This window comes from Saccopteryx leptura, chromosome 2 (assembly GCF_036850995.1).
Source record: "Saccopteryx leptura isolate mSacLep1 chromosome 2, mSacLep1_pri_phased_curated, whole genome shotgun sequence".
In the NCBI taxonomy this organism is placed as follows: domain Eukaryota; kingdom Metazoa; phylum Chordata; class Mammalia; order Chiroptera; family Emballonuridae; genus Saccopteryx; species Saccopteryx leptura.
In genome coordinates, this window is record NC_089504.1 from 10,372,134 (window position 1) to 10,395,571 (window position 23,438).

General features: G+C 43.4%; 1 protein-coding gene across 1 annotated transcript in view; it reads left to right on the forward strand.

Annotated features, from left to right (window-relative positions):
* The window catches only part of PPP6C (protein phosphatase 6 catalytic subunit), a 33,334-nt gene that overhangs the window by 2,261 nt on the left and 7,635 nt on the right, over positions 1-23,438 (forward strand). The window contains exons 2-3 of the mRNA XM_066367181.1: positions 13,564-13,659; positions 22,680-22,745. Coding sequence (XP_066223278.1) covers positions 13,564-13,659; positions 22,680-22,745 — 162 coding nt within the window. The remainder of the gene's footprint in view (positions 1-13,563; positions 13,660-22,679; positions 22,746-23,438) is intronic.

The following is a 23,438-nucleotide window of genomic DNA, read 5'->3' on the forward strand; positions in this document are numbered from 1 at the left end:
ATAGACTGGGAAGAAGAGATGAGAAGCATCAATCATTAGTTTTTCGTTGCACATTGCGATGCCTTAGTTGTTCACTGATTGCCTCCTCACATGTGCCTTGACCACGGACCTTCAGCATACCTAGTAACCCCCTGCTTGAGCCAGCGACCTTGGGTCCAACCTGGTGAGCTTTTGCTCAAACCAGATGAGCCCGCCTTCAAGCCGGCGACCTCCGGGTCTCAAACCTGGGTCCTCAGGCCCTGGCCGGTTGGCTCAGCGGTAGAGCGTCGGCCTAGCGTGCGGAGGACCTGGGTTCGATTCCCAGCCAGGGCACACAGGAGAAGCGCCCATTTGCTTCTCCACCCCTCCCCCTCTCCTTCCTCTCTGTCTCTCTCTTCCCCTCCCGCAGCCAAGGCTCCATTGGAGCAAAGATGGCCCGGGCGCTGGGGATGGCTCTGTGGCCTCTGCCTCAGGCGCTAGAGTGGCTCTGGTCACACGCAACATGGCGACGCCCAGGATGGGCAGAGCATCACCCCCTGGTGGGCAGAGCATCGCCCCTGGTGGGCGTGCCGGGTGGATCCCGGTCGGGCGCATGCGGGAGTCTGTCTGTCTCTCCCTGTTTCCAGCTTCAGAAAAATGCAAAAAAAAAAAAAAGAAAAGAAAAAAAAAACAAAACAAAAAACCTGGGTCCTCAGCATCCCAGTCCAACGCTCCATCCACTGCGCCACCGCCCAGTCAGGCCTGTATCTGTTTCTTTCTTTCTTTTTTTTTTTTTAAACAATACATCATTTTATTTATTTATTTTTTATTGAATTTTTTTTAAAATTTTTATTTTACTTATTCATTTTAGAGAGGAGAGAGAGGGGGAGAGAGAGAGAGAGACAGAGAGAAAGGAGAGAGAGACGGGGGAGGAGCTGGAAGCATCAACTCCCATATGTGCCTTGACCAGGCAAGCCCAGGGTTTCGAACCGGCGACCTCAGCATTTCCAGGTTGACGCTTTATCCACTGCACCACCACAGGCCAGGCTATCTGTTTCTTAATAAACTTTATTTTAAATCTTCTGGGAAAGTACTGGGGAAAAATATGAATTTTTCTTTTAAGTGGAGTCTTTTTTTTCTATGTCTTGGAAATGTTTTTATCAGATTAATTTGCTTGTGATTTAATTTGCTTATCTCTGGTGTATTAAAAGACATTTAATTTTGTTTCTACTTCTTGGCATGAAGTGCAAACTAAAATTAGGCAGGCCAAGAAAGTATTCCAGGAGCACCTTTCCAGAGGCTTTAAAAGAAGAAAATAAATCATTGGGGCCATTATGGAAAAGACTTGTTCTGGTTGAAAGAAAAATTCACTGTATTTTAAATTGATCAGAAGTTGGAGGTACCAAGTAAAATAGTAAATGCATAGGATGTTCTAGATCTACTCATGCTTTCTCGATACCAAAATTGGAAGTGATCAAATCTCTAGTATTGGATCAAATCTAAATAACTGTTGTGAATAAATAAAGATGACATATAATAGTGAGTGGACCAAAACATAACCTTTCTTTAAAAAGAGGTCATGTGTGCCCTGACTGGATAGCTCCATTGGTTAGAGCATCATCCCGGAGCGCAGAGATTGTGGGTTCAATTCCCAGTCAGGGCACATACAGGAACAGATTGATATTCCTGTCTCTCCTTACCTTCCTCTCTTTCTATAATAAATAAATAATAATAAAAAGAGGTCATGTGATTCTCATTCACAAAAATTATTTCAGAGCTGATCATAAGCAATACACATTCCATATCTGGCTAAGTGGAAGAAAGAATGATAAAAGGCAGGTGTGCTGCATACTTAATGAAGTACTTAGGCGGGTGATGGGTTATATAACCTAAAGATTGTCAGATCTCTTGGATAATTCTTAAAGGTGATATGTAAACAAAGATATTGCTCATTGAATTGGTGTTCAGTTTTTTACTGAGGAACTGAAGACAGTTATCATGGTAGGGGTTGGAAGAGTACTACTAGTGTCTATCTCAGAGATGCAACACAAAGAATGGTGTAATTCCATAGTAACCACTTTTATGGATTAACAGTTAATGTAATCTTTTCAGAACTCACTTTTCTATTTAGTCTGAGCCATCTCTGCATTTTTGTATAAGTCTGCCTGCTTTGAAAAGTTTGTACCTTTGTCTCAAATGCCTCTATAATGCTTCCAAGAATTCTCTCCTGCTTTTTTTCTTAAATTGCCTTGCATTTTGTTTGTTGCTTTGTATACAGAAGTACATTCGCCTGTGTATTCTGAAAATAGTCTGTAATAGTGTCCAGTAGAAATAAAATACTCAGAAATGTGGGCCTCGAAATTTGTTTTATACCTGACCTGTGGTGGTGCAGTGGATAAAGCGTCGACCTGGAACACTGAGGCTACCGGTTTGAAACCCTGGGCTTGCCTGGTCAAGGCACGTATGAGGGAGTTGATGCTTTCTCCTCCTCACCCCCTTCTTTCTCTCCCTCTCTCTAAAATGAATAAATAAAAGTCTTAAAATTAAAATATTTTTTAAAAGGTAAGAAGGAAGCAGGTGAAATTAATTTTAATAATCTTTAACTTAATTTCAACATGTAGTTAACAAAATTTTTAATGTTATATTTTTTTGTACTAAGAGTATGAAACATGGTATATATTTTATATTTATGATATATCCCAATTCAGACCAGTCACATTTCTTTTTTCTTTTTTTTTTTGAGAGAGAGAGAGACAGGAGAGAAATGAGAAGCATCAATTTGTAGTTCTGTCACTTTTTGTTGTTTGTTGATTGCTTCTCATACGAGCCTGGATTGGGAGGGCTCAGGTCAAGCCAGTGACCCCTAGCTCAAGCCAGCAACCTTTGGGCTTACATCAGCAACCATGGGATCATGTCCATAATCCCACACTCAAGCTGGTGACTCCACGCTCAAGCTGGCAAGCCTGCTCTCATGATGAATGAGCCTGCGCTCAAGCCGGTGACTTTGAGGTTTCAAATCTGGGATCTCAGCATCCCAGGTTGATGCTCTATGCACTGTACCACCACTGGTCAGGCCAGACTAGCCACATCTCAAGTGTTGAGTAGCCACCTGTGGCTCTAGGTATTAGATGGGACAGTACATGCCTCTAATATCTCCTCAGCCCATTTCCTAGGGTTGCAGAACTGAGAGAGAATCAGAGTTAATCTAGTTCTGTTGCCTTCTAACCTCACCAAAGAGAAACTGAGCTTTGTAGAGTTTGTGATTCGCGTGAGGATGTCCAGCTAGTCCATGAGTTAGATTGAAAACCCTCCTTGTGCATAGCTCTTTTTGATATAATAATAGCACTTTTAGGATGGCAGATAGCTCGCTTTTCTAGGTATGTCTTCTACTTCATCACCTCTTTTTTTTTTTTTTTTTTTGTATTTTTCTGAAGCTGGAAACGAGGCAGTCAGACAGACTCCCACATGCACCCGACTGGGATCCACCCGGCACGCCCACCAGGGGGCGATACTCTGCCCATCCGGGGCATTGCTCTGTCGCTACCAGAGCCACTCTAGCACCTGGGGCAGAGGCCAAGGAGCCATCCCCAGCGCCCGGGCCATCTTTTGCTCCAATGGAGCCTCGGCTGCGGGAGGGGAAGAGAGAGACAGAAAGGAAGGAGAGGGGGAGGGGTGGAGAAGCAGATGGGCGCCTCTCCTGTGTTCCCTGGCCGGGAATCGAACCCGGGACTCCTGCACGCCAGGCCGAAGCTCTACCACTGAGCCAACTGGCCAGGGCCTCATCTCCTTTTTTTTTAATAACTTTTCATTCTGAGCACATTGGAATGCTGTCTTCTGACCACATGCCCTGTATGTCCCTGCTTCTTTGCTTCTTTTCAGTGTTTGTCACCTATTTAATATACACATAGCACAAATATTAAATTATGTAATACTTTCTGAGTTGGGTACTAACATTTGCCCTGTTTTACAATCAGGAAACTGAAGCACAGATGGATTGACTTTCCAAAGTCATACAGCTAGTAAGTAAGCGGAGGAGCTGGGATTCAAACCTAGGCAAGTCTGGTTCCAGGGTTCCCATTCTTTTTTATTTTTATTTATTTATTTTTTTAATTTATTTATTATTTATTTTTTTGTATTTTTCTGAAGCTGGAAACGGGGAGAGACAGTCAGACAGACTCCCACATGCGCCCGACTGGGATCCACCCGGCACGCCCACCAGGGGGCGACGCTCTGCCCACCAGGGGGCAATGCTCTGCCCCTCCGGGGCTTCGCTCTTTTGCGACCAGAGCCACTCTAGCGCCTGGGGCAGAGGCCAAGGAGCCATCCCCAGCGCCCGGGCCATCTTTGCTCCAATGGAACCTTGCTGCAGGAGGGGAAGAGAGAGACAGAGAGAAAGGAGACGGGGAGGGGTGGAGAAGCAGATGGGCGCTTCTCCTGTGTGCCCTGGCCGGGAATCGAACCTGGGACTTCTGCACGCCAGGCTGACGCTCTACCACTGAGCCAACTGGCCAGGGCCAAATTTTAATTTTTAAAATTTTATTTATTTATTTTTTACAGAGACAGAGAGTGAGTCAAAGAGAGGGATAGACAGGGACAGGCAGGAACGGAGAGAGATGAGAAACATCAATCATTAGTTTTTCATTGCGCGTTGCAATACCTTAGTTGTTCATTGCTTTCTCATATGTGCCTTGACCACGGGCCTTCAGCAGACCGAGTAACCCCTTGCTGGAGCCAGCGACCTTGGGTTCAAGCTGGTGGGCTTTTTTTTTTTTTTTTCAAATCAGATGAGCCCGCACTCAAGCTGGCGACCTCGGGGTCTCGAACCTGGGTCCTCTGTATCCCAGTCCAATGCTCTCTCCACTGTGCCACCGCCTGGTCAGGCCAGGGTTCTCATTCTTAACTACCACTTATGCTTCCTCTATGCAGTACTCTTTATGCCTCTTTTGAGCTTTAGCTCAGATGCCACTTTCTCCATGTAGGGCTCCTGGATTCCATAGTCAGAATTATTAGCAATGATTAGAATTTACATAGCTACTTATATTGTTTTCTGAGCACCTCTATGTCCATTCTTTCATTTAACAATCCTTGTGATAGACAGGGTATATATCAAAGCCAGGAATTGATAAGGTTTAAATGATTAAAAAATATTGATTAAGGCCCTGGCCGGTTGGCTCAGTGGTAGAGCGTTGGCCTGGCGTGCAGAAGTCCCCGGTTCGATTCCCGGCCAGGGCACACAGGAGAAGCGCCCATCTGCTTCTCCACCTCTCCTTCCTCTCTCTCTCTTCCCCTCCCGCAGCCAAGGTTCCATTGGAGCAAAGATAGCCCGGGCGCTGGGGATGGCTCCTTGGCCTCTGCCCCAGGCACTAGAGTGGCTCTGGTCGCAACAGAGCGATGCCCTGGAGGGGCAGAGCATCGCCCCCTGGTGGGCAGAGTGTCGCCCCCTGGTGGGCGTGCCGGGTGGATCCCAGTCGGGCACATGCGGGCGTCTGTCTCTCCCCGTTTCTAGCTTCAGAAAAATACCAAAAAAAAAAAAAATTGATTAATTTTTGAGAGAGGAAATGAGAAAGAGAGAAACATCAATCTGTTTCTGTATGTACCCTGACTGGGAATTAAACTGGCAACCTGTTTATATTGGGATAATACTCTAGCCAGTCAAGCTATCCAGCCAGGGCAGAGGTGTAAGTGATTATTGTCACAGTGATTCAGCAGAGTACATGCCTGAATTTATTTGCTATTAAAAATTCCCATTCTAGGCCCTGCCGGTTGGCTCAGCGGTGGAGCGTCGGCATGGCGTGCTGGGGACCCGGGTTTAGTTCCCTGCCAGGGCACATAGGAGAGGCGCCCATTTGCTTCTCCACGCCCCCCCCCCCCCCTCCTTCCTCTCTGTCTCTCTCTTCCCCTCCCGCAGCCAAGGCTCCATTGGAGCAAAAGATGGCCCGGGCGCTGGGGATGGCTCCTTGGCCTCTGCCCCAGGCGCTGGAGTGGCTCTGGTCGCGGCAGAGCGACGCCCCGGAGGGGCAGAGCATCGCCCCTGATTGGCGTGCCGGGTGGATCCCGGTGGGGCGCATGCGGGGGTCTGTCTGACTGTCTCTCCCGTTTCCAGCTTCAGAAAAATACAAAAAAAAAAAAAAAAAAAGATCCCCCCCCCAAAAAAAAAAAAAATAAAATAAAATAAAAAGAAACTTCAATCATTGTACTGTTGATATTTGGCTCTGTTTACTAATGAGTTTGCTGACCACTCTTAACCAACTGAGTTATCCAGCTAGGGCTAGTATTGTTTTGTATGTTAGCAAATGTGTTTGTCTGTACCCTTAGATTACAAGCTTCTTGAGGACCAGGGTCATATTTTGTTTATTGTATTCTCCACAGTCTTAGAACATCACCTTATATGTGATAGTTAAGATTTGTTGAATCAACTTGTGTATTGCTTTACAACAAACATTTCTTTAAGTGTTTCCTGTGTCAAAGACTGTTCCCTGTGGGTGCTAGAGGTAGAATCCTGTACTTCTCTCTGCCTTTAAGGGAGTCTCAGTATAGTAAGGGAGATAGAGAGGTAAACAAATAATCATTGTATGGTGTGATAGGTACTAAAAAAGAGAGCTGTCTAGGATATTAGGAAACATAGAAATAGCATTTAACTCTGAAGCAGAAATGGTTTCACAAAGGAGGAGCAGTGAGAGGAAGAGCAGAGTTTGTTCAGGTAGATAAAGCAGGAAGGAAAGAACATGCAAGCAGGATAAAGACCATGTGCAATGGTACAGCTTAATCTGAAAGAAAGATCATTGTTGATTGGGGGAATTTGAGCCAGTTGGTATGCCTGGGTGTGGTGTTGGGAGACAGGCAGACAGACAAATCATGGAAGACTAGGCTGATTTTTATCTTTTAGGTGGTATGTGGATAAACACTTTGAAATGTTTCTATTGATATATTTTAGGGGAAAACATTATACTGTGACTTTTTGATACTGTTTAAAATGTGGCTAACTAAAAGACAAAAGTAGATTCAAAGAAAACTATTATAGGAATACACTGTTGTATGTGGTAGGAGTGTGACAAAATGATAACAGTAGTATCTGAATGGAGTTTAGGAAACTGCCATAAACAGAGGAAATGTCCTTCAGAGATTTTTTAAGGTAGTGTCAGAAGGTTTTAGAAATATTGTGGCAACATTATGGACCATGGATTGGAATAGGGACAGGAGTCACAGAAACAATAGACGAGGTAACATGAGAACTTGAAATAACAAGTAATTTTGATGTTTAAAGGGATAAATGTCTGAAGAAGATCTTATAGGATCTGATGACAGAGTGGGTCTAGTTGCTGGGGGAGAGGGGAGAGCAGGGGTCCCCAAACTTTTTACACAGGGGGCCAGTTCACTGTCCCTCAGACCGTTGGAGGCCGGACTATAAAAAAAACTATGAACAAATCCCTATGCACACTGCACATATCTTATTTTAAAGTAAAAAAACAAAACGGGAACAAATACAATATTTAAAATAAAGAACAAGTAAATTTAAATCAACAAACTGACCAGTATTTCAATGGGAACTATGCTCCTCTCACTGACCACCAATGAAAGAGGTGCCCCTTCCAGAAGTGCGGCGGGGGCGGATAAATGGCCTCAGGGGGCCGCATTCGGCCCGCGGGCCGTAGTTTGGAGACCCCTGGTTCACTGTAATCTTAGTTTATGGCATGGATTACTTAGTAAATATATACTGTAACTAGATTAAGGAAGCATGGTTAGTTTGGTTTGGGCCATCCTGAATTTGAGATGCAGTCAAGTCAAGATACTGAGGTAGACCTCTGGCCAAGCAGAGTGTCATTCCATACTCCAGGGTTGTGTATTTGATCCCTGGTCAGGGCACATAACAGGAATTAACCAGTGACTTCATAAATAAGTGGAACAACAAATGGATGTTTTTATTTCCGTTTTCCACTGAATTTTGAGAGAGAGGAAAGGGGGGGGGAGTATAGAGAAGGGGAGAGAAGCATCAATTTGTTATTCTATTTAGTTGTGCACCCATTGATTGCTTCTTATATGTGCCCTCACTGGGCTCAAACCTGCAACCTTGGGGATGCCAGCTTGACCCCAGTGCTCCAGGGCAATGCTCTATCTACTGCGCTACTGGCCAGGGCACAAATTGATATGTTATTTTGTTTTCTCTTGCTCTCCACCCCCATCGGTCTCTAAAATCAATAAATAACAAAAGAACAAAAAAAAGGACATTGAGGTAAAGTTGTTCAGAAGACTTAGGCACACAGGTTGGTTAGTTAATAAATATATATTGATTGCCGTATGTGCTGCAGACACTTTTTTTTCTTTTTTTTAGGGTTAGGGTTAGGGTTGGGTTAGGGTGAGGGTGAGGGTGAGCCAGACACTTTTTTTTTTTAAGTGAGAGGAGGGGAAATAGAGAGACAAACTCCCACATGCACCCTGACCAGGATCTACCTGGCAACCCCTGTCTGGGGCTAATGCTTGAATCAACTGAGCTATCCTCAGTGCCTGAGGCCAACGCTCGGACCATCGGAGCTAGCCTCAGCACCTGGGGCTGTCAAACCAATTGAACCACTGGCTGCAAGAGGGGAAGAGAGAGAGAAGGGAGAGAGGAAGGGGAAGAGAAGCAGATGGTTTCTTCTCATATGTGCCCTGACTGGGGATTGAATCTAGTATATCTGTACACCAGGACCGTTCTCTATCCACAGAGCCAACCAGCCAGGGCCTCCAGACACTATTTGTGTAATATTAAACTCACATTGGGGGTGATTTTGTACTTGAGGATATTTGGCAATGTCTGGAAACATTTTTGTTTGTCACAGCTGGGGGGGGGGGTTGCTTTGGGTATCTAATGGGTGTAGAAACCAGAGATGTTCCTTAACATCCTATAATGCACTGGACAGAAGCCCCCTCCCCACAACAAAGAATTATCAGTAGTAGTGCTATGGTTGAGAATTTAAAACCCAGTGTGTTTGAGGGACAAGAGGTAACGGGGATACAGGTGTAGAGAGTGAAGTAGAACCATGAACAAGTATCTGGAGGAAAAGATAGACAAGGGAAACAGGGTTTCCTAAGAATGGGGACCATGAACATTTACTTGTTCAAGGATTAGGAATTAATTGGGCACGATGGGAGATATTGGTATAGTTTGTCCTAAATTTGGGATAAGATGAAGAATCTTGCCTTACTGCCTGTTTTGGAGCAGTAAAGGTAACCACATTTCCTACAAACCAAGCAGCAGGTCAAAGCTGTGAAGGGCTTTGGAGGAGCTTATCCCATAGCAAGGCTGTGCTCTATGAGGCCCCACTATATAGATAGTTGACTGACATAGATAAAGTTTGTACTGAGATTTTATAGACTTTTTATTTTTGTGTTTGCTTGATATGAATTTGTAAGCCACTGCTGAACTGGATAGATGAGAGGCAATGGCTTTGGCTTAGAGATTTAACTCAAAATCCTCAGTTGGGACTGCAGAAGTGGCAGTTAATAGGAGGCAGCTGTTACATTACTCAAGTTAGCGTGCCGGGCCTCAGGTTAAAGATGTTGCCTGAGTAGTTTACATGTGTTCTCTAGACACTAACTACTTACTGGCCTTTGAGTTTGGCAGGGTTTCACAGTGATGTTCTTTACAGTCTGCTATTACTTTCAGATTGGTACTGGAGAAGTGGGCCAGTCTTTTTGCAGTTCAGGAGGCATTGTGGGCTAGGAGAGCCAGTCGTACATGGTTGCAAATTCTGGCACATTCAAATATGGGAACCATGGAGAGTTCCTCAGGAATCGGTACTCTGATTAATTTCAAAATGTTAAATGATAACTCACATTCCAAAAGGATATAGAGTGGTTACAAAGATGCATTCAATATAGCAAGATAAATTGTATTCAGAATAAGAAAACTGAGACAAAGAAAATAAAGATAGGAAACCAAGGCCCTGGGTTGTTCAGTTGGTTTGTCCCAATATGCCAGCTTAGGTGAATTTGATCCTCCTGTTAGGGCACATACAATAATCAACCAATGAATTCATAAGTAAGTGGAACAACAAGTGGATGTTTCTCACTCTCCACCCCCTACCATTCTCTCTAAAATCAATTTTAAAAATTAAGAGTTTAGCCTGACCGGGCAGTGGCGCAGTGGATAGAGCATCTGACTGGGATGCGAAAGACCCAGGTTCGAGACCCCAAGGTCGTCAGCTTGAGTGCGGGCTCATCTGGTTTGAGCAAAAGCTCACCAGCTAGAGCCCAAGGTCTCTGGCTCAAGCAAGGGGTTACTCAGTCTGCTGAAGGCCCGCGGTCAAGGCACATATGAGAAAGCAATCAATGAACAATTAAGGTGTTGCAACGCGCAAAGAAAAACTAATGATTGATGCTTCTCATCTCTTCGTTTCCTGTCTGTCTGTCCCTGTCTATCCCTCTCTCTGACTCTCTGTCTCTGTAAAAAAAAAAAAAAAAAAAAAAAAGAGTTTATAATATGATGATAAAAACAAACTTCTCAGGGAAATCACATTTATCCTTGATAGAGAAAGCAAAGAGACATTCCTCCCCTGGGTCCTTCTTGAGGCATCTGTTTAATCACAGCATTCTGTGTACCTTGTTTATAGTCTACACAGTGACAGCTCTATAAAGGACTATTTCCTACAGTGTCTCTTACTTACAGGTTGAAAGCATGACATTAAAGTGTACTGTATTTTGGGAAAAATCAATTGGGAAAATAGGGCAGTATAATGCAGGGTGAGGACAAACCTCTTTGAGGACAATAGAACTTAATTCAGGGTGGAGTTTATAGTAGGTTTGTTTGGGTAACATGTTAATAATTGACCTTTAAAGGGGTATGGACAGTAGAGCCCTCAAATTTACAAGTAACCAACAGTTTCCTGAGAAATGGGCAAATAGAAAGATAAACAGTGTGGGAAATAGAGAACTTTTCTCTTCCAGAGATGCATTATGGATAGAGTGGAAGATGAACTGCTTTGGTGGTTTGTGTCAGATGTGTTGGGGGGAAACATTTAAATTGTGTTCATGGTACTGGCTCTGATCTTCACTGATGGAAATTAGCAGTCTTCTTAAAATATATAACGTGGAGGACCCAGGTTCGAAACCTCGAGGTCGCCGGCTTGAGCGTAGGCTCATCCGACTTGAGTGTGGGATCATAGACATGACCCTATGGTTGCTGGCTTGAAGCCCAAGGTCGCTGGCTTGAAGCCCAACGTCACTGGCTTGAGCCCAAGGTTGCTGGATTGAGCAAGGGGTCACTAGTCTGCTGTAGCCCCCCAATCAAGACACATAAGAGAAAGTAATCAATGAACAAACAATCAGTGAACAAATAAAATGCTGCAATGAAGAATTGATACTTCTCATCTCTCTCTCCCTTCCTGTCTGTCTGACTCTCTCTGTCACTGTAAAAAGAAAAAAGAAAAAAAAAAAGATAGGAAATCTGGCCTTGGCCATTCGGCTCAGTGGTAGAGCGTTGGCTCGGCATGTGGAAGTCCCAGGTTTGATTCCTGGTCAGGGCACACAGGAGAAGTGTCCATCTGCTTCTCTACCCCTCTCCCTCTTGATATTCTCTCTCTCTCTCTCTCTCTCTCTCTCTCTCTCTTTCTCTTTCTCTTTCTCTTTCTCTCACTCTCTTCTCCTGCCCTCCTGCAGCCATGGCTCAATTAGAATGAGTTGGGCCTGGATGCTGAGGATGGCTCCATGGCCTCTCTGTCTTAGGTGCTAAAAAACATCTGGAGCAAGGTCCCCAGATGCACAGACCATCGCCCTCTAGTGGGCTTGTCAGGTCGATCCCTGTTAGGGCACATGTGGGAGTCTGTCTCTATCTCCCTCCTCTCACTAAATAAAAAAAGATTTGAGCCCTGGCTGGTTGGCTCAGTGGTAGAGCGTCGGCCTGGCATGCAGGAATCCTGGGTTCAATTCCCGGCCAGGGCACACAGGAGAAGCACCCATCTGCTTCTCCACCCCTCCCCCTCTCCTTCCTCTCTGTCTCTCTCTTCCCCTCCCGCAGCCAAGGCTCTATTGGAGCAAAGATGGCCCAGGCGCTGGGGATGGCTCTGTGGCCTCTGCCTCAGGCGCTAGAGTGGCTCTGGTCACAACATAGCACCCCCCCCCATGGGCAGAGCATCGCCCCCTGGTGGGTGCATGTGGGAGTCTGTCTGACTGCCTCCCGTTTCCAGCTTCAGAAAAAAAACAAATACAAAAAAACCCAACAAGAACAACAACAAAAAAAGATGTGAAATCTGAAAGGGATTGTGGATGGGACAGTGTCAGACAACATGCAGGCCTCATGATGACAAACAGGAAACTCTGCCCACTCTGGTACAACTTACAGCAAAGCACTTATACAAATACCTTTGGTGGAATTCTCTTTGAGGAGGTTTGATGAGTATACCTGAAAAAATACTCCAAATATTATTTGGGCAAGCATTATATCTAAGAAAAGTGAGTAAAGTCCTGAGATAGGTTCTTTAAAACATCACTATATTGTTTTATTTTTAAAATTGTACTGTAGCAGAGCCTGACCTGTGGTGGCCCCGTAGATACAGTGTTGACCTGGAATGTTGAGGTCACTGGTTCATAACCACCTGATCAAGGAACATATGAGAAGCAACTACTACGAGATGATGCTTCCTGCTCCTCCCCCATGCCTTTCTCTCTCTCTCTCCTCTCTCTAAAATCAATAAATAAAATTTAAAAAAAAATTTACAGTAGCAGAAAAAACATTTTAAAAGTATTAATTGCTACTTTATGAAGCTAACCTAAAAAGAATAGTGCTTTTTATCCTGGCAAGAAGAGAAAGAAGCCCTGGCTGGTTGGCTCAGTGGTAGAACGTTGGCCTGGTGTGCAGGAGTCCCAGGTTCGATTCCCGGCCAGGGCACACAGGAGAAGCACCCATCTGCTTCTCCACCCTTCCCACTCTTCTTCCTCTCTGTCTCTCTCTTCCCCTCCCGCAGCCAAGGCTCCATTGGAGCAAAGTTTGCCCGGGCGCTGAGGATGGCTCTGTGGCCTCTGCCTCAGGTGCGAATGGCTCTGATTGTGGCAGAGCGATGCCCCAGATGGGCAGAGCATCACCCCCCGGTGGGCGTGCCGGGTGGATCCCGGTCGGGCGCATGCGGGAGTCTGTCTGACTTCCTCCCCATTTCCAACTTCGGGAAAAAAAAAAAAAAAAAAGATGAGAAAGAAGGGAGTAATGAAAGACTATTAAAAAAATATAGGCCAACTGGCTGGATAGCTCAGTTGGTCGGAGCATCATCCGGAAGCATAGAGGGTGCCAGTTTGATCCCTGGTCAGGGCACATACAGGAACATATTGATGTTCTGTCTGTCTCCTCTCTCTCTAAAAATCAATAAAATAAACATTAAAAAAAAGAAAAATAGGCCAAACGTGGCATATTTATTCTTTGGAACTAACATTAAGCTACATGGAAATGACTTGGGGTTTAAAAAACATACAAATAGTAGGTTGTAAACTTTGGGAGGTAATTGCTATAAACATAATCTAAGAATCATCAAAGGGCAGTTTCTGTTTCTGTCAAACAGTATTAGTTCTTGTCTTCTTGTCATACGAACCTTAGTTTTAATATTGTAGTAAAAGGTTATATTTTATATTTTCTTCTTACAGCGGCTATGTGACTACGTTTGTGATCTCCTCTTGGAAGAGTCAAATGTTCAGCCAGTATCGACACCAGTAACAGTGTGTGGAGATATCCACGGACAGGTAAAATTTCATGAGCACATTTTTAGCTTTTTGTTTGTCCACAGTCCATGTGTTTCTACTTGTGCTGCAAAAAACAAAAAGAAACAAAAAACAACAGCGGGATGGTTGGCTAAATTACCTCAGTCTGTATGACAGGAGTTCTGATTACTGTTACAGTGAATAAAAGCGGAGATCAAATTATTCATGGATTTTGTTGAAATTATACTAGCAAAGCAGATAGAATGCAGCACTATTGTTCTGTGGAAAGTGGGAGATATAAAACACAAATGTGGACTGCTCATAGTTACTATGATTAATAGGAGATGCTTTGCTTTTAGGCACTCATTTTCTATTCGTTCTATTCAAGGCTGTCATATTTTGTTGAAAATTTGTCATTTCCTTAGTGGGAATGAGCACAAAAGTTCAGAAAGAAAATTGTTGATGCATGATTTCACAGCAAGTCCCTGCTAGAATGGGATGAAATATTTAATTTATTTAATTTTTTCATTTTTTTTTTTTTTTAAAGTGAGGAGGGGAGGCACAGGGAAACTCTTGCATGCACCCAACCAGTGTCCACCCAGCAAGCCCACTAGGGGGCGATGCTCTGCCCATCTGGGCTCTTGCTCCACTGCAACCAGAGCTATCTTTTTAGCACCTGAGGCAGAGGCCATGGAGCCATCCTCAGCGCCCAGGCCCAACTTGCTGTAATCCAGCCCTGGCTGCAGGAAGGGAGGAGAGAAGAGAGAGAGAGAGAAGCAAGAGAGGGAGGGGTGGAGAAGCAGATGGATGCTTCTCCTGTGTACTCTGATCAGGAATTGACCCTGGGACATCCACATGCTGGGTTGATGCTCTTCCACTGAGTCAACCAGTCAGGGCCTAATCTATTTGTTTTTAAAAGTTTCAAGGTAGGAAGAGTACAGCTCATCTTTAGACTCTTATTGTCAGTGTTTATCATAGTTGGAAACTATCTGTGTATTTTTAAAGTTTTTTTTTATTTTTGTGACAGAGAGTCAGAGGGACAGATAGGGACAGACATATAGGAAGGGAGAGAGATGAGAAGCATCATTTCTTCATTGCATTATCTTAGTTGTTCGTTGATTGCTTTCTCATATGTGCCTTGACAGGGGGCGGGGGTGAGAGCTACAGCAGAGCGAGTGACCCCTTGCTCAAGCCAGCGACCTTGGGCTCAGTGCCATTGACCTTTGGGCTTAAGCCAGCGACCATAGGGTCATGTCTATGAGCCCATGCCAAAGCCGGCGACCCATCAGGTCATGTCTGTGAGCCCATGCTCAAGCCAGCAACCCCGTGCTCAAGCTAGCAACCTTGGGGTTTCAAACCTGGGTCCTCTACATCCAGTTCGATGCTCTATCCACTGTGCCACCACCTGGTCAGGCTACAGAGGTTTTTTTATAGAGACATGCAAGGTCAACTGAACACTCATAGCCTGCTTTATGCATACAGTGGAGTTGGGCTATAAGACATATAAACATTGTGAACAGTATAGATTTAAGAATGCTAACAGGACTTACTGTCTTCTGTACACTTTCCCTGCCTTACATATGACTGCCTAAAGAAGCAGAAATGTGGATAAATTGGTTTGGTTGGGGGCTGCTCAATGAGTCAAGTCCTATTTTGACTACTTAGAGGACTCTTTTCTTCTTGGCTTTTCAAACTATTCTCTGAATTGTTAAAATTATAATAAATCTGACATCTGAATGTTCTGTTTCTAAGTAGAGGACCCATTATGTTATCTGTGATCTGTTAGATTTTAGGAATGGAGTTCTTAAAATTTTCATGTAACTTCTCTCCAAAAGTATAATAAACATTTGTATTTTGCTAACGTAAAGAAAGTATTAATATATAGCAGTTTCTTAACACAGTACTAAAAGCTAGGATAAACCAAGCAATGTTTTCTTCTAATTATAATATTAAAATTAAGGGGTTATCAGCAGCCTTTCAATATATGAATTACAGCATGATTAAAGGTCAGGAGTTAGAGACTTCACATTATGAAAATTAATTAAAATCATAAAATTGTAATTCTGTATTTATATACCTTCTTGCTAACATTTATCTTGTGTTTGGAGGTTAGCAAAGTGCTCTTTTCATTTATTCCATGTGACATTTTTTTCAGGAGTCCTATAAGATTGGATCATTTTGTAGAGAAGGAAACTGAGACTGACAGATTGAATAGTTAACCCAACTCTCACGGATATTAAGGGATGAAGCAGAAATTTGAAACTCATTTGGATGCCTAGTAGCCCATGTTAATTTAAGGCTACCACCAGAGCCTGACCAGGCGGTGGTGCAGTGAATAGAGCATCGGACTGGAATGCGGAGGACCAGGTTCAAGACCCCGAGGTCGCCAGCTTGAGCGCGGGTTCATCTGGTTTGAGCAAAGCTCACCAGCTTGGACCCAAGGTCGCTGGCTCGAGCAAGGGGTTACTTGGTCTTCTGAAGGCCCGTGGTCAAGGCACATATGAGAAAGCAATCAATGAACAACTAAGGTGTCGCAACAAAAAACTGATGATTGATGCTTCTCATCTCTCGCCGTCTGTTTGTCCCTATCTATCCCTCTCTCTGACTCTCTCTCTGTCTCTGTTAAAAAAAAAAAAAAGACTACCACCAGACTGAACATTGTTTCTCTTGTACTTGACCCTTTAAAACAGGGGTCTCCAAACTTTTTACACAGGGGGCCAGTTCACTGTCCCTCAGACCATTGGAGGGCTGCCAAATACAGTGGTCCTCTCACTGACCACCAATGAAAGAGGTGCCCCTTCCAGAAGTGCAGTGGGGGCTGGATAAATGGCCTCAGGGGGCCGCAGTTTGGGGATGCCTGCAAGTTTAAAACAATTGCTAATCAAATGCATAGGACTTATGGAGCTTCTCACCGTCTGCTGACTGAGTAAACTAAATGTAAGAAGTGTCCTTTGGGACTTGTACAGTTGTCTTTCCCTTGAGCCAGTTCTGGAATTGTAGGATTGGATATGAGTATAAATAAAATGCTGGCAAGCATTTATAGCTGTCCTTCAGTATTCTCAGGAGATTGGCTCAGGACCTCCCACAGATACCAAAACCTGGGGATGCTCAAGTCTCTTACATAAAATGGCATAGTGTTTGTATATAATCTATGCATATCCTCCCCCATATGCCTTAAATCTAGGTGAAATAGATGCTTAATAGGATGTAAATACTATACAAATATTTATTTAGGGAATAATGACAAAAAAAATCTGTTCATGTTTAGTTCAGATACAGTCATCATTGGCCTAACTACATGGTACAAGTCAGCAGGAACAAACATTCTTTCCATACTCCCAAATATATATTTGTTGGTTGAATGGGAATGAGTCTGCAATGCAATATCCGGAATCCACAGATGTGTATGACAAACTACCATGCCAAGAAGCATTGAAGTAGTGTAATCTAGTGAGGAGATGGTAGACTTCAGTGTCAAACAGAGCTTGGTTTAAGTCCTGATTGGCTATGTATCAGCTGTATAAGAAGCCACTTCAGCTAGCTCATATGTTCTTTAAATAAGGCCTGTGGATACATGAGGTCCCCAAGGTGTTAACCAGTTGAGGGTAAAACTTCTGGTGCCTCAGCACAGATCAGGGGAGTAGCACCAGACTATGCTAGTTGTCGTTGTTCCTCACCCGCATACAAGCACAGTGAAATAAAATGCCACTATCACTTAAGATTGTCCTTGATGAAACATCAATATGAATTGTAATTTTCAACCCTGAGTAGGTAGGTCTTTTGAGTATGATGAACTAGGAACTCTGCATAAAGCACATCAGGTGCATACCAAAAGCAGATGGTTTGCTAAAGGTTTGTGCAGCTCTTTGCATTACAAGCTGAGTAGCCCTTTTTTGTTATGGAATGCTATTTTTACTTGAGAGAATGAATGGCTAGCTATGGGTATTGGGCAGCCATTTTTGCAGAAGTGAAGAAAGTGAGCCATTCATTTCCGGAACAGAGTTGACAGTATTTTTTTTTTTTATTCATTTTAGAGAGGAGAAGGAGAGACAGAGAGAGAGAGAGGAGAGACAGAGAGAGAGAAGGGGGGAGGAGCTGGAAGCATCAACTCCCATATGTGCCTTGACCAGGCAAGCCCAAGGTTTCGAACCGGCGACCTCAGCATTTCCAGGTCGACGCTTTATCCACTGCGCCACCACAGGTCAGGCTAGACAGTATTTTTTGCCAGTGCCAAAATTTGTTTTCAAATGAAAAATTGGAATTTTAGGAAATTTGAGTTGACCACCGTGGGGCTAACAGTTTCTAATACTTAAAGACTATTTTGATAGGAGTGGTAATATTAATGTATTAGTGAACATGTTGATGATGTGTAATGTATGTCATTTCCATTTTCCAAATGACTAATATGTTACCCACTCAAAGTGTTACTTCAGTCTGTCCAAGTATGATAAGACCACTTTTCAAGTTTTGTTATATTAAAAAAAGAATATGCACAGTTATCACTAAAGGTAATTAAAAGTACTTTTTCCTTATGTAATATATATCTTGTGAAAACTGGATTTTCTTCATATACTTGAATCGGTCTGTACCAACAGATTGAATTCAGAGGCAAGGTATGAGTCCAGCTTTGCTGTGTTTAGCCAAACATAAAAGAAATTTAGGCCCTGGCCGGTTGGCTCAGCGGTAGAGCGTCGGCCTAGCGTGCGGAGGACCCGGGTTCGATTCCCGGCCAGGGCACACAGGAGAAGCGCCCATTTGCTTCTCCACCCCTCCGCCGCGCTTTCCTCTCTGTCTCTCTCTTCCCCTCCCGCAGCCAAGGCTCCATTGGAGCAAAGATGGCCCGGGCGCTGGGGATGGCTCTGTGGCCTATACCTCAGGCGCTAGAGTGGCTCTGGTCGCAACATGGCGACGCCCAGGAAGGGCAGAGCATCGCCCCCTGGTGGGCAGAGCGTCGCCCCTGGTGGGCGTGCCGGGTGGATCCCGGTCGGGCGCATGCGGGAGTCTGTCTGACTGTCTCTCCCTGTTTCCAAGCTTCAGAAAAATGAAAAAAAAAAAAAAAAAAAAAAAAAAAAAAAAAAAAAAAAAAAAAGAAATTTACAAAAATGTAAACAGCACTACTCTTCTCATTAAGTTTGTTTGTTTCTCATTAAAAGTAATTGTGTTTTACTAGTTTTAATGATTTGTTGATTTTAAAAATGAATTTTAAAAAATGATCCACTTTAATTTGTAATATGATAAATACTGGTTGATATAATTTATAGAAACTAAAGCTTTTTGGGACCCCTAATTTTTTTTGTTGTTGTTGACAGAGAGAGAGACAGGGGGACAGATAGGGACAGGCAGGCAGGAAGGGAGAGAGATGAGAAGCATTAATTCTTCATTGCGCTTCCTTAGTTTATTGATTGCTTTCTCATATGTGCCTTGACAGGGGTGGGGGGGCTACAGCAGAGCTAATGACCCCTTGCTCAAGCCAGCGACCATGGGGTCATGTCTATGAACTCACGCTCAAGCCAGCGACCATGGGTTCATGTCTATGAATTCACGCTTAAGCCAGAGACCCCGTTCTCAACCTGGTGAGCCCCTGCTCAAGCCGGATGAGCCTACGCTAAAGCCAGTGACCTTGACGTTTTTTGTTTGTTTGTTTGTTTTTCTGTATTTTTCTGAAGCTGGAAACAGGAGGCAGTCAGACAGACTCCCGCATGCTCCCCTACTGGGATCCACCCAGCATGCCCACCAGGGGGCAGTGCTCTGCCCATCTGGGGCATTGCTCTGTTACAACCAGAGCCATTCTAGTGCCTGAAGCAGAAGCCACAGAGCCATCCCCAGTGCCCAGGCAAACTTTGCTCCAATGGAGCCTTGGCTGCGGGAGGGGAAGAGAGAGACAGAGAGGAAGGAGAGGGGGAGGGGTGGAGAAGCAGATGGGCACTTCTCCTGTGTGCCCTGGCTGGGAATTGAACCCGGGACTCCTGCATGCCAGGCCGACGCTCTACCACTGAGCCAACCGGCCAGGGCCGACCTTGACATTTTGAACCTGGGTCCTTTGCATCCCAGTCCGATTGCTCTATCCATTGTGCCACTACCTGGTCAGGCAGAATCTCTAATTTTTTTTTAATTAATTTATTTTTTTAAATAAATAAAATTTTATTTTAATAGGGTGACATCAATAAGTCAGGGCAGAATCTCTAATTTTTAAAACTATGAATTGGTTCTGAAATCAAAAGGTATAAAAACTACTGAGCTTGCCTTTAATGATGCAATAAAATCCACTTCTCAGGATTGTTTTGTTTTGTTTTTTTTAATTTTAATTTTTCGTATTTTTCTGAAGTTGGAAACAGGGAGGCAGTCAGACAGACTCCCGCATGCGTCTGACTGGGATCCACCTGGCACGCCCACCAGGGGGTGATGCTCTGCCCATCTGGGGCTTCGCTCTGCTGCAACCAGAGCCATTCCAGTGCCTGAGGCAGAGGCCATAGAGCCATCCTCAGCGCCTGGGCCAACCCTGCTCCAATGGAACCCTGGCTGCAGGAGGGGAAGAGAGAGACAGAGAGGAAGGAGAGGGGGAGGGGTGGAGAAGCAGATGGGTGCTTCTCCTGTGTGCCCTGGCTGGGAATCGAACCCGGGACTTCTGCACGCCAGGCCAACACTCTACCACTGAGCCAACCGGCCAGGGTGTTTTGTTTTTGTTTTTAATTTAATTTAATTTTATTTATTAATTTTAGAGGAGAGAGAGAGAGAGACAGAGAGGAGAGAGAGACAAGGGGGAGGAGCTGGAAGCATCAACTCCCATATGTGCCTTGACCAGGCAAGCCCAGGGTTTCGAACCAGTGACCTCAGCATTTCCAGGCTGATGCTTTATCCACTGCGCCACCACAGGTCAGGCCTGTTTTTGTTTTAAAATGAGAACATTTACAAAGTGTCTGTGATATCAAAAACATACAATAGATAGTAGAAATTATTTGTGAAATGATGAGATAGGCTTCCAGTAATGTAGGAAGGACAGGGTTAATTGTCTACACATTTTGGTAAATGTTTATTTTATCAAATAATTTTGGAAAAAACTTCCAATATGAAGTAGGAACTATGTGTCCCTGAGCAGAATATTTGATTGTCTATTAAATGTACATAGAGTACGTGGAATCTTGCAAAGTTTTTATTCAAGAACACATTTCTTGCCTGACCAGGTGGTGGCGCAATGGATAGAGCATTGGACTGGGATGCGGAGAACCCAGATTCAGAGCCTGAGTTTGAGCTTGGGCTCATCTGGTTTGAGAAAAGCTCACCAGCTTGGACCCAAGGTCGCTGGCTTGAGCAAGGGGTTGCTCGGTCTGCTGAAGGCCCACTGTCAAGGCACATATGAATGACTAAGGGTTACAACAAAAAACTGATGATTGATACTTCTCATCTCTCTCTGTTCCTGTCTGTCTGTCCCTATCTATCCCTCTCTCTGACTCTCTCTCTGTCTCTGTTAAAAAAAAAAAAAAGAACATATTTCTCTAAACATCAGTGGAAAAGTTTAAGTTCACTCCTTTACTATACTTTTATGAATGCAACCGTATTATAAAACTTTTTAGGCCTGACCTGTGGTTGCTCAGTGGGATAAAGTGTCGACCTGGAAATGCTGAGGTCGCCGGTTCGAAACCCTGGCTTGCCTGGTCAAGGCACATATGGGGGTTGATGCTTCCAGCTCCTCCCCCCTTCTCTCTCTCTGTCTCTCGTCTCTCTCGTCTCTCGTCTCTCTCTCTCTCTCTCCCCCTCTCCTCTCTAAAATGAATAAATTAAAATATATATATATATTTTAAAAAAAGAAAAAAGGAAAAAAAAATAAAAATCTTAAATTATAAAAAAACCACAAAACTCTTTAATGTTGCCTTCCTGACTTTGTGTGTATACATAGCTTTTACATAGTAAATTGTGTAGTTTATATATAGGTACAGTTTTGTGTTTCATTCTTTTCCCAAATTTTTTTTCTATTTTGCTACATAGTTTCCATTATAATTATGCATGACCACATAAGGTCCTGGTCCTTGAGTTGATAGATTATACTTTATTAAAATATTTTCTAATATTAGTGATGAAGCTTTTTTATTTTATCCTTTTTTTTTTTAAGTGAGAGTAGGGGAATTAGACAGACTCCCACATGCACCCCAGCTGGGATCCACCCAGCAACCCCATACAGGGCTGATGCTCTGTCCATCCAGGGCCAGTGCTGGCAACTGAACTATATTTAGTGCCTGAGGCAGAGGCTCCTGGGAGCCATCCTCAGAGCCCAGGGCCAGCGTGCTTTAATCAATCGAGCCATGCTGTGAGAGGAGGAAAGAAAGAGGGAGGGATAGAGTGAGAGAAGCTGATGGGTGCTTCTCCTGTGTGCCCTGACTAGGAATCAAATCTGGGACTTCTCCATGCTGGGTGGACACTCTACCACTGAGCCCACCAGCCAGGGCTTTTTTTGCTTTATTTTTGATCTTATTGAAATAGATGCTGAATATGTGATGGCATGGTTAGGTTAGCTCAGTGGTTGGCAAACCACAGCTCGCGAGCCATATGAGGCTCTCTGGCCCCTTGAGTGTGGCTCTTGCACAAAATACCACGTGCGGGTGCTACCTTGATAAGGAATGTACCTACCTATATAGTTTAAGTTTAAAAAATTTGGCTCTCAAAAGAAATTTCAATCGTTGTACTGTTGATATATGGCTCTGTTGACTAATGAGTTTGCTGACCACTTGGTTAGCTTTATTGACAAGTTAGATAACTGAAAAGTTAAGTGATTTCAAATTCTTGAGTGATAGGGGAGGAGATATATGAAAAATTTGAGAGGGAGGCTATACCGTTAATAATGTAGGAATGATTTTAATGGTAACTGGTAGCTTTATTTTAATAATTTATTCTAAAAGGCTTGGGATCTGTTTGCTTGACAGTTTTGCTTACACTTTTTTTTCTTTTTATTAATGTAAATATATGAAGTCATCTTAATTAACTCTGCTTCTTTACACATTTTGCTCTGTTTTATAATTTTACTCCTTCATAGGGATATGTAATCAACATATATTGCCTTTCTTTTATAGTTTTATGACCTTTGTGAACTATTCAGAACTGGAGGTCAGGTTCCTGACACAAACTACATATTTATGGTATGTATACACCAGTGATATCAAGTACTTATTTAAATAGGAACAGATTGGTCTTGTTACATGTAAATTACATAATAATTTCATTGCCTTATGATAATCACTATTTAAACATCTGAAAAGGTATTTCTCTATACTTTTCTAAATATTTTCATGTCTTCTAGTTGAAAATAATTGCTTTAGTAAACTGCTGTATACATAGGACTGGGTTGTAGCCCTCAGTAGTAGTTGGGCCGAAAAATGTCCCAGGACCACACTGGTTGAAGGCATAAATCTTTAATTTACTCTGATTTTACCAGTCTGTTTTGAGCATTTATTTTATCTGTTATTAATCTGTGGAATGATGAATATCACACATACACATTTTCTGTTAAGAGGCATATTTATTTACTTTTCTTTCTGATTGTAATGTTATTTCACTTTTTTTTAATCCGTTGTCATATTTCTTCCTTGTGAAAGTTTCTAGGTCGCTTTCCTATTAATCTTTAGCTGTTTTCCTATTGGTCTAATACTGGCCCAAGTAAAACATTAATGGACCTGTCATCATATGTCATTGTTAAACACAAAGCTGAACTTGGAACACTGTTATAATGATGGTATTTGTCTAAAAAACCCAACTGTTTTCTTCAAGTTGGCAGCTCTTCTGATATAGTTCAAATTATTTTTCAAATTTATTTAAAATTTTTGATTTACACA